This window comes from Elephantulus edwardii, unplaced genomic scaffold (assembly GCF_000299155.1).
Source record: "Elephantulus edwardii isolate Elephantulus edwardi_28Jun2011 unplaced genomic scaffold, EleEdw1.0 scaffold00050, whole genome shotgun sequence".
NCBI lineage: Eukaryota > Metazoa > Chordata > Mammalia > Macroscelidea > Macroscelididae > Elephantulus > Elephantulus edwardii.
In genome coordinates, this window is record NW_006399800.1 from 2,014,903 (window position 1) to 2,027,121 (window position 12,219).

The 12,219-nt window shown below is 39.9% G+C and overlaps 1 protein-coding gene across 1 annotated transcript in view; it reads right to left on the bottom strand.

The window, feature by feature from the left end:
• The window catches only part of MAP2K1 (mitogen-activated protein kinase kinase 1), a 125,033-nt gene that overhangs the window by 44,698 nt on the left and 68,116 nt on the right, over positions 1 to 12,219 (bottom strand). Inside the window, exons 4-5 of the mRNA XM_006886635.1 lie at positions 8,138 to 8,215; positions 7,577 to 7,628 (exon numbers count right to left, since the gene is read on the bottom strand). Of these exons, the coding sequence (XP_006886697.1) occupies positions 7,577 to 7,628; positions 8,138 to 8,215 (130 nt within the window). The remainder of the gene's footprint in view (positions 1 to 7,576; positions 7,629 to 8,137; positions 8,216 to 12,219) is intronic.

Here is a 12,219-nt window from a genome sequence, read left to right on the forward strand (position 1 = left end):
AGTGGAAGAATATCCCTTGCTCATGGATAGGAAGACTCAATGTTGTGAAAATGGCAATACTACCAAAAGCAATTTACACATTTAATGTAGTACAACTTCTGGCCACGAGAGCTCTCAATATTGTTTTTGTTGCTGTTGTGTGTGGTTGAGTCACCTGCGACCCATAGTGACCCTATGTACAGCAGCTCTGAAGCCTGCCCTGTCCTGAGCCAGTCTCACTAATTCCAACACACTTACCCCCTTTCCCTCAGCTAATAAATCAATCATCCTCTCTTGTGCTGTCCCTCCGCCCTTCCAAGCATGACATCTTTCTCCAAGGATAGGTCTCTCCTGGCCATATGCCTAAAGTATGTGAGACGGAGTTTCAAAATCCTAGTCTCCAAGAAAAACTAGGTTTCACTCTCTCGAAGACAGACCTATTTGTTTTCTTGGCAGTCCATGGTATGTTTAATACTCTTCTCCAGCACCACAATCCTAAGGCATTGGTTCTTCTTCTATCATCCTTAATCACTCACTGTCCAGCTCTCTGAAGCATAGCAAGTGATTGCAAAGACCACGGCCTGGATTAGGAGCACCTTAAGTCTCCAGACTGACACTGTTCTTTTAAAAAGTGCTCAGGAGTGATCCCTGGCAGCAGATTCTCCCAATGCAATTCGTCTTTTGGTTTCCTGACTGCTGATGGTAAGAGTGTTGATTGTGGAGCCAAGTAAGCTGTAATTGTTAACAAATCTTAATACTAGCCAATATTTATTAATGACTTTGTGGAAAAGACCAATTTTCACAAGTATATGAAATACAATGCTTTGGTATTCTCATTTTACAGAATAAATATACTCAGAGTTTGTGTATCTGTAGGTGGGAGAGTTAGGATTGGAACTGGCAGATTCCCAAGCCTCGATGGTGTTCGTATGAGGGTGAGCAGACTTCATTCTAACACACACCACATGTGAGAGACGAAGAGTGGGGGACAGTAATCATTCTCAGGAAAGGCAAAGGTGAGGCGCACTGAAGTTCTAAAAAGAATTTCATTTCTCTAGGTCTGTTTCCTCACAAGTTACATATGAATAAGGAAGGGAATCAGCATTTACCAGGTAGTGCCTCCTATATGCAAAGCACTTTGTCAAATGCTGTCCATATGCAACTGTGTCAGTCTTCAGAGCAACCTAAGAGTGTGGCTAATGACTCTACAGACAAGACTCTTATCAGATCCTTCCACAACACTGACCTCTTGGTCTCTCTATGGGGTAAATGAGGTTACCTATGTCAAGTGCAGCCCCAGACCACAGCCTCATGATTAATAAATAATAATGTCTCCTCTCTTTTCAAAGACTCCGATTTCCTAGAAACTAATGCACTAAAATTCCAACAGAGTAAACAGTAACTAACTGCTATCAAGTCAATTCCAACTTCTAGTAAACTTGTTTTCAGAATATAACTATGGTCCAAAGAAATCAGAGGTCTTAAAAAACCACAGAAAAGGCTACAAACTGGTGGAAGATGGCTCTTCTCCCCACACACTTCCTATACCACTGTGCCCTATTGACATCTGGAGAGCTGTCAGCAGAGAGAAGACAATATGGCAGTCAGCACATTAAGAAAGCAGAAGGCTTTCATATTATAATTCAAGTGGATAGCCTGATGTGTTTTGACACATGCACAGTTATCCCCGACTTTTGACTTTTTATAAAGGATCCAAGCTGTTTGACTTTTTATAACGGATCTATGTTTGTTCCAGTTTTTTGCTAACCAAAAGAGATCTGAAGGGGAATTTTGCTATCAGGGAAAAGGGCATGAAGGGAAACTGTTGTTATTATGTGCCATTGAGTCACAACCAGCTCCTAGCTGACCCTCCAGTCGGGCTCTGCAGAGGCTGTAAATCTCATGGTAGGAGACTGCCCATCTTTCCCCCATGAAGGAGCTGGGAGATTTGAACCATGTGCCTTCAGGCTGATAGCACATCTCCGTATCACTAAGCCACCAGAGAAACTAGCATTCAGAATTTGTTTTGCAGCAACCTTTTAACCAAAGTAGCAATGGTGGTGTTGCCAAGATCCTTCCCCATGAACTACACCCAGTACCAGACAATCAATCCACAATAGATTTTAATTGTGAATACTGCACATTAGTATTAGTTTAGGCTGTGTGTGTTATTTGGTTATCAACTGGTAGGTTATTTTGGAGATCTGAGAACACACACACACACACACACACACACACACACACACACACACACACACACATCCCATATATAATTGATGGAACTACCTTTTTAGCTTTATCACATATGTGGGCATAGGCATGCTTTACCTCCAGGCAGCAGGGAAACCTGTTTACACCTGTGACCCCACCTCTATAACCTAGATAACAGTTCCACTATTCAGAAATATTTTCTCAAAACAAAACACATTTCCTCATGCCCCTTTGTAGCTAATTCCTCCCTGGACCTTTGGGCAATCACTGATCTACTTCATGTTACTGTTGATTAAGTCTGGCTGCTCTGAAATTCCATATTAAAAAAACCAAATCACACAGCTCATACTCTTTTGCATCTGGCTTCTTTCACTTAGTATAATATTTCTAAGTCTCATCCAAACTGTTTATAAATAGTTTGTTTTTATCGTCAAGTTTATTCCATTATTTGTATATATTAAATTGTGTGTACAATTGTGTATACCCAGTCATTTACGAAGGGAAAATATCTGTCATTCCCAGCGTTCAGTTATTATAAATAAAGCAGCTAGAAAAATTTGGATACAAATCTTAGTGTGAATAACTGCTCTCATTTTTCCTAGGTAAAATCTAGGGAAGGGCTGTATGGTTTAGCTGCAAATCATCAAGCTATCCATTACTCGATCAGTCAGGAAGGATGTTGGTGTTGAATGAGAAAGGGCCAAGTCTTCCAGTGCTTTGATGAACCCTCAGAAGTGAGGCCTTTTGGCCAAGTGTCTGTGAATTCATAATGTTGGAGTACTCACTACGTCCCTTGGGATGGTAGCTCTCTTTTAAGTTTCCAAAAGCTGAAAGAAGATACATGCAGATTTATACAGAAATTGTGATTCCACGAAGGATTGCAAGAAGATGAGGGAAGCTTTAGTCTCCTTCAAAGCGATTATGGAATGCAAAGAATTTCTTAGGGCTGACCAATGTTCCTAAACTATAAAGCATGACTATGTGAACTAAGGAAGAGTTTCTGTGGGTAAATAAGCAATTAACAAAGAAAATAAATTATTTGCCCAATTTTCCCTAAGTGGTTGTTTTATCTAACAGTTTTCCAGTAGCTTAGGAGGACTCCAGTTGCTCCATGTCCTTGTTATCATTTGGTGTAGATAGTAATTTTCTTTTTCCTTTCCAAATTATTTTATATGTATGTATGTCTGTGTGTATATATATACTTGAAAACAGGCGTGGCATCCACTTCCTAAACTACATGCCTCTGGAAACTATAAACTTTGAGAAACGATGATAGTTATAAAAAGGCTTCAGGTCTTTAGTTCATAGGGTCACTAAGAGTCATGCTTGACTCGATGGCAATCAACAACATACACACACAGAGAGATTCAGAAAATGTGAACTTTAAACATTTTCTACATATATCACTGAGTTACATTAATTACATTCATCATGTCATGTTAAGTGTAGTGTGATTATTTAGAGAAGAGGAAGGGGAAAAAACCAAAGATGATTTTAAAAAGGGCTCTCTATTCTGAAGCAATGCCATCAAAGAACACAGACTGGAACAAAAAGGCACAGAACTGAGTCCCATGCACATGCTACAAGCTGCCTGTACAAATGTCAAGATAGAAGTTTGCATGAGACAAAAATCCACTAATATTTTGAGAATTTTTCCCTTGAGAAGGAACATTTATACAATATTCTTCTTCATACTTCATTTTTTTAATATCTTTTCTTTCTACAGAAACTCAGCAGGAAGGAGCCACCATGACTTTGTCTCTGTGTGTGTCTCTCTGTCTTGTCTGTCTCTTTTTCTCTCAGTTGGTTTCTCTCAACAGTTGCCATAGCTAGTCATGTTCTCTCTCCAAAGCAATGATTCTTAAAGTATGGCTACGAACTACAGCATGGCAATTAGTTGCTTCATTGAAGAAAAGCTTGGAAGAACGCTACAAGTCCTAATCCAGAACATAAACAGTCTTCCAAGTATCCTGAAAAACCTACAACCGGGAGAAGATAAAATAGATGAATGGGATCTTCTAAGAATCAAATCCCTATGCACATCCAAAACATTCCCCAACAGGGTAAAAAGGGAAGTCACAGAATGGGAAAGTATTTGGTAATGACATGTCAGATAAGGGATTTATATCCAGAATTTATAAAATACTTGAGCACCACAACAAGATAAAGGTAAATAATCCAATAGAAAAATGGACACTGGATATGAACAGACACTTCACCAAAGAAGACTTTCAGATGGCTAACAAGCACATGAAGAAATGTTCAAAGTCCCTAGCTCTAAGAGAGATGCAAATTAAAACAACTATGAGATATCACCTCACCCCAGTCACAATAGCAAAATTTAACAGAATAGCAAGCAACAAATGCTGGCGAGGTAGTGGAGAAACTCCCAACAGTGGGAGTGTAAAATGGTGCAACCACTGTGAAAGGCGGTATGGCGCTTTCTCAAAAAGTTGCAAATAGAGATACCGTTTGACCCAGCAATTCCACTACTGGGAATATAACCCAAAGAGACCATACTGATATCTAAGCAGATATATGCACACCCATGTTTATTGTGGCTTTGTTCACAATAGCAAGGAGTTAGAAACAACCTAAGTGCCCATCAACAAACAAATGGATAGAGAAGCTGTGGTACATTCACAAAATGGAATACTATGCTGCACTGAAAAACAAGGATCTCATGCAATATTATTCAAAATGGGTGACCCTGGAGGACATTATGCTGAGTGAAGTATCTCAGTCACAAAAGGACAAATACTGCATGGTGCCACTGTTGTAAAACAGGACTGACATTGGGGTTGATGGGAGACTGAGAAAGATGGGTTCAATAATATATCCTGCATTTAAACAGATGAGGGAGAAAACTGTTTAAAAGGGATATGTGATTAGGTATTTTTGTCATGACAGGAGTCCAGAGAGAAGGCTGCATAGTGGAGTGGACCTGGGGGAGGGTTTGTAAAACAATGAAAGACTTTTTCTTTTCCTTTTCCACGATGGTAGTGTACTGGGGGCGGAGGGGAGGGGCAAAAAGTGCAACAATAAATAAATGGAAATCCAAAGTCTCTGTAACTTTTCGTTGCAAATAGAGATACCATTTGACCCAGCAATTCCAATACTGGGAATATACCCTGAAGAGACCATAGCTGACATCCAAGCAGATATATGCACACCCATGTTCATTGCAGCTTTGTTCACAATAGCAAGGAGTTGGAAACAACCTAAGTGCCCATCAACAAACGAATGGCTAGAGAAGCTGTGGTATATTCGCACAATGGAATACTATGCTGCATTAAAAAACAAGGAACTCATGCAATATTATTCAAAATGGTTGACTCTGGAGAACATTATGCTGAGTGAAATATCCCAGTCACAAAAGGACAAATATTACATGATGCCACTGTTGTAGAATGGGACTGTCCTTGGGGTTGGGGAGAGACTGAGTAAGATGGGTTCAATAATGTATACTGCACTGAAACAGAGGAGGGAGAGAACCGTTTAAAAGAGAGATGTAACTGGGTGTTTCTGTCATCACAGGAGACTAGAACGAGGGCTGCATGGTGGAGGGGACCTGGGGGAGGGTTTGTAAAACAATGAAAGAATCTTTTCTTTTACTTTTCCATAATTTTTGGACTCGTGTACTTATAACTTGTTAGTCAAATTTGTGTCTTCTAGGTTGCAACACCCCCATGATACATCTTGAAGGATATGTACATGTACAGCCAAGCACAATCAATAAGAGTGCATCTGAATTCCAAAATCAATCTCCATAATAGTCTATGTGTTTCCTACTGCCAAAGGGGCCCTTTAGAGTAGTGAGAGAAGATCTTCACCCTGAAACCCACAGCGTCCCTTTTCAGCAGGAAGTAGCTAAGAGAATACGCCGTCCCCTTTTCCTTATGACTCAGGGTGAAGTCTCTCTCAGGGAGGAGTGATAGGGAATGGCAAAGGATACACTGACAAAGAAGATTAATCAGAACTGGCTTTGACAAGCACTGTGGCATTTGGACAAGAACAAACTGGGAGGAGGGTAGAGAGAATAGTGCAACAATGAATGAGTGGAAGCCCAAAATCTCTGTAAATGTTTATGAAAATTAATAAAATATAATTATAGGGAAAAAAAAACCAAAGTCTCTGTAACTTTTCATTGAAATTAATAATAAATTTAAAAAAAAAAAGAAAAAGAAAAACCAGCAGCTACCTTAAAACTTTCAAATCCCTGTGCCCCAGCCTATCCAGACCTGCTGACTCATAACTGCTCTTTAACATTTATGCACTGTAGTATTTGCAAACATTGTCTCAATTAGGTGAGCTTTAACTGAAAACCTGAAAGATCAATGTTGAAAAGAAGCTACATAAACAACCACCACCAAAAATCCCCACTAGGTAGGAGGGCAAGAATGCTGGAAATGAATCTATGACTCAGTCTTGGCAAAGCTGGTTAACCTCAGCCCTCTGGTTGTTCACAGATGAGTGATGGCAACCAGTAAGCCGGCCAGTCAACTCCACCAGCCCCTCAACTCTTCTGCTCTCCCCCCTACATCTTGTCATTGTTTGTAGCACTGCAGCTGAACGGGCATAGGTGACAGCATTGGGTTTTCAGGTTTTCTTTCTTTTAGAAGCTTACCCTTTTTTTAAAAAAGTAAACTTTATTGACATAGAATTTACATACAATTACTTTGTGTACAGTTAGTGTTCTGATATAGTTATACAGAACTTCCATCATCTCAAAAAAGTTCCCTCATGCCTCTAGTCACCATGCACAATCTCAAGTTACTACTGAGACTTTTTAGATTAGTTGTTTTTTCTATAATTTTACATAAATGAAATAAGTTTGTTTTGCTTTGACTTGCTTACTTTACTCCACAAAAGTGTCTTTGAGATTCAAAAGCTGTGTGCATTAGTAGGACAGTCATTATTGAAAGCTATTCATTTTGTTGTCAAGCTGTACTCTAACATACATTGTTTTACCTATTTCAACTGATTGTGTTATAAATAAAGCTGCTGACACCTTTTGATTCTCCTGGATTAAAATAAAATACTGGTATGGTTACATAGTAGGTGCATATTGTGCACTTTTGTTATTAAAACACCAGAGTGTTTTTTGGTAGGCAAACATACCTACAGCCACAGTGGCCACTGTTACAATCAAGGGCCAGTGGACAGACACTGGGAATGAGAATGTCATGACCTCAGCTAACAGGTATGCTACAAACCAAAAAAGCAGTGGCACTTGCTGTTCCAGCTACTAAATAGTAATAAACTTGTAATAGTCAAACACCACTTTTAAAACTACTTTTGGAACACTTTCTTCCTCAAAAAAGAGGATGTGATAACTTTTAATAACAACTGTAATTCAAAACACAACTAGGAAGTCATTTCTTACCTCTGTGCATAATCTTATGCTTCTCTCTCAGATACGTCAGTCCCTTTATTACCTGCCAGGCAGAAACACAAAAATAAAGGAACTAAAATCATGGTAGTTAGAGAAGAGTCAATCTCTCTAATTTAAAATTATCTAAAAAAGATTTCACCTAACATAATAAATTTGCCTTCCTTATTCCTTATTTTCATGCTGAAATCTTTCAAAGTATGCTGAGTATTACTTTCAAATAAAATTAAGTACGGCAAGTTTAAACAACTTTTAAAAATTCTTTGAGTAAATGTTCACATTTATTAAACTTGCCATCTAAAGAAAAGCATTCTGATGCCACAAATCAGAATGCTCTATGACACAGATTTTAATACAAAGAAAGTAATTTTCCTACATGCAACAAAAGGGAAAGAAAGGGTAAGTTTTATCTAGGTAGAATAAATTCTAGTAAGAATCTCCTTCTTCTAAATTTTCCCTTCACTAGCTTTTTATCTTCCTCACTTGCCCATTTCCTACTAACTCTTTAAATTACCAAACAAGGGATTTTGAAAAGAAGTTTCCTAATATACTTACAGCAATGCTAACTTTTCCTAAAATTTGTTCAGGAATTCTTCCAGCTTTCTTCAGGACTTGATCCAAGGAACCCCCATCCTAAGAACAAGAATACCAGCCCATTTAGTGACAATATTCCTAATTGTTCTTTCAAGGATCGAATTTTATAAGGAAAAGGAATTTCACATACAACATACAAGGCAAATTCTCTTGGGTTAAGGGTAAGCACTCTTTGGTTTGCAAGTATGTTATGAATGCAAAACATTCTGGGAGCTTCCAAATAACTGGTAACTCAAATCCTATGAAAAATCCTCAAACAAATGATAAGTTCACAAATAACAGTTTAATTTGCACTGAACTCACATCATAGTACACTGGTTAGACGAACAGGCTCTGGAGGCAAACTCTGTCTTATTATAATCCCTGCTTTGCCACTTATTGTCATATTTATTACTATTATTAGTAGTATTAACATTTACAGAGAAAATTAATTCTGATTCAATAACTCATATGCATTTCGTTTTATGATTACTTGCTATTTTGATGACTTTTACAACGTTATCAATATGTAAAATGAAGATAATAAATAAGGTTATTATAGTAATAAAAGCTTTTTTTAAAATTTTTATTATTTTTGTGTATGTGTGTATCATCAAATCAGATCTGAATGGTACCAGAGGAGATTATCCCTCTTTCTCCAGCAGAGCATCTGGTGGATTTGAACCACACATCTCTGGATTGCAGTGCAGCTTCTTGCCACTAAGCCACCAGAGCCCGCCACTAAAAGAGCTATTATTAATAAAGAAGTCCATAATATAATGCTGGTGATGCTTAGCGCTGGCAGGACAATGGCTGGGAATCCTGTTTTCTGTGGTGTTGGGGTTCGCGGACAACACACAGAGTTCAGGTGGCCGAAACCGTTAGTTGTCAATTTTCCTGGAGGAAGGGAAGGAAATGCTGGAATGGCAGTGGGTGGGTGCTGATTTTTCAAAGCTTGGAAAAGAACTAAGCCATTGGATTCACTGAACTGACGCGAATGACTTTTCCTACCCCAAATCATTTTAAGGTCTCATTCTGTAGTTAAAGCAAAGTTTCTTGTTTTACTAACATTCACAAATTATAAGTGGACCTGAAATGAGCTATTTATTCTGTCATGCAAAATTGGTATGGGGCTGAATGGTCGACCTACTAATACAAAGTTTATTCCTTTCTAATCTTTTAGATCTGTATTTTACATTTTTTCCCTAAGCAAATGTTAGAGTTGGGTTTTCTGCTGGTTTGACTCCCCCACTGTTCCCTCGGTATAAATCTACAGTAATTGAAAGTTCCTATAGAAACATGCAAGCAAGATTCTGCTGAATATTATCCAAAAATAACTGGAACAGCAAATCAATAGAGAACTACCTGAAGTGTAGGCTGGGTTTAGAAGAGGCCATGGTACTAGGGATATCATTGCTAATGTCAAGTGGATCTTGGCTGAAAGCAGAGAGTACCAGAGGAATGTCTATCTGTGTTTCACTGACTATGCAAAGGCCTTTGTGTAGATCACAAGAAACCGTGGCTAATCTCTTGAGAAGAACAGGAATCTCAGAACACTTGATTGTGCTTATGCAAAACCTATACCTGGACAAGGAGGAGGCAGTCATCTGAACAAAGCAAGGGAACACTGCCTGGTTCAAAATTGGGAAAGGTGTGCACCAAGGATGTGTCCTATATCCATATCTTTTCAATCTATATGCAGAACAGATTATCCAGGAGGCTGGGCTCTATGAAGAGAAATGTGGCATCAGAATTGGAGGTAGATTCAACAATCTGCATTACGCAGATGACACAACCCTGCTGCAGAGGGTTAAGGACTGCAGTCTTCAGTATGGATTGAGGCTCGATGTCAAGAAGACAAAGATTCTTACCACTGTACCAATTGACAGCATCAGGATGGAATGGTGAAGAGATTGAGATTGTTGACCATTTCAGTTTGCTTGGCTCTATAATCAACACTTTTGGTACCAGCAGCCAGGAAATGAAAAGACAAATAGAGACCTCTCCAAAGTACTGAAGAACAAAGATGTCAATCTGGAGACTAAGGTGTGCCTGATACAGGCCATGGCCTTTGCAATTACTTGATATGCTTCAGAAAGCTGGACAATGACTAGGGATGACAGACGGCAAAGTGCTGCCTTTGAGCTGTGGTACTGGAGAAGAGTACTGAATGCACCATGGACTGCTAGGAGAACAAACAAGTTCGTCCTGGAGAGGGTGAAGCCAGGCTGTTCCGTGAAGGCAAGGTTTCTGAAGCTTCGTCTGAAATACTTTGGATATGTTGCAAGGAACGATCAGTCCTTGGAAAGGGACGTTATGCTTGGGAGGGTGGAGGGACAGCGCAGGAGAGGAAGATCCTCGATAAGGTGGATTGATTCAGTGCCTGGGGTAATAGGGACAGGTGTGTCAGAGACAATAGGATTGGCAAGGGATAGAGCATGGTTTAGGATTTTATACATAGGGTCACTATGGGTCCCAGGCAACTCGAAGGCACTTAACAACAAACAACAACATTGAAACTTGACTTGCAATTCCTTGGATTTATAATAAAATGCACTATTCAGATTTTTTAATATATAAAGCAAAAAATTTTTATAATAAAAAACAAGCTTATAATAAACATGTTAATACATATAATAAAATATTTAGAGCACATTACATTCAAGCTCGAGCTCACTGTTACTGAGTTGGTACCGACTCATCGCTGGCACGTCACTGGGTTTCAGAGACTGTTAACTGTACACGAGGAGACTGAGCACCCATCTGTGTCCTGTGGAGCTGTTGCCAGTGAGGCAGAGAGCCTCTGGGTTTGCAGTGCAACTCCACAGTGACTACACCAACTGAGCTCCCTTAGTACACAACAAACTCTCCTGCGCTGCAATCCCGAAGGCACACGGTTCAAATCCCCCAGATGCTGCATTGGAAAAGGACCAGCAGTCTCTTCCTGTGCCCGTCAGATCTGACTTGATGGCACACAACAACAATAACAAAAAAATTCAATTCATTAATGTCAAGTTGGAACCAATGCCTGGCTGACCCTTCAGTGGATGTTCAGAAGTTGTAAATCATACAGAAGGAAAGGGACTGCCTGTCTTTCCCCTTTAAAGGAGCTGGGGGATTCAACCTGCCTGTCGTAGAGGAGCTGGCAATTCGACCGCTGGAGCTCCCAGCACATAACAAGTATCAATAAACGTTAGCCCTTACTATTTCACCATTACAGAAAACAGAACCTGCATTTGGTATTATCTTCTTGTTGTGTCTGTCTAGTCAGAACCAACCCACTGCTGACTCTGTGGTGGTTTTTCAGAGGCAGTAAGTTGCACAGGAGGAGATTAACCATCTTTCTCCCATGGAGCAGCTAGGGGATTCAAACGGCATACCTTTGCTCTGGCAGAGCAATTCCTTACCACTCAGCCACCAGAGCTCCCTTAATATTATCTTAGCAACTCAAAACGGAAAATACAAGGGCAGTATTTGCCCAGGGACAAAGCTCAGAAGGCAGAAAGCGATACAAAAGAGAAGTGAACAGGAGCTCTGGTGGCCTAGTGGCAAGAAGCTGCACTGCAATCCCAAAGGCGTGTGGTTCTAATCCCTCAGATGCTTCACTGGAGGAGGAGAGGCAATCTCCTCCTGTGCCAGTTGGATCTGATTCAGCGGTACACAACAACGGAAGGGGGGTAAAAAAGACAAGTAAATAGAAACAGGGAACACAGGGAGGAAGTGAGGGTGCTGCTACAACACAGGGACTGTAATCAACAACACAAAACATAAGGATTATGAACTTGGAAAGCTGAAAAACCAACTTTCAAAGCACAAGGAAAAAATTCTAAATTGCCTAGTCAAAAAGCAAAAGGAAAGAAGATAATCTTAAGTAGCCTAGTGTTCCTGGAAGCACATGTGGTTCGTTTCACCATGGGAATGTGAAGACATGCTGTGAGGGCTACTCTGGAAGTGACCAGCTGTGACCAGACCCGCCCAGGATCTGGATTCACTTTTCTGACACAGGGATAAAGAAATCCCATTTGGGGATTTTAAGATCAGAACTACAGCTGGGGGGGGGGGGG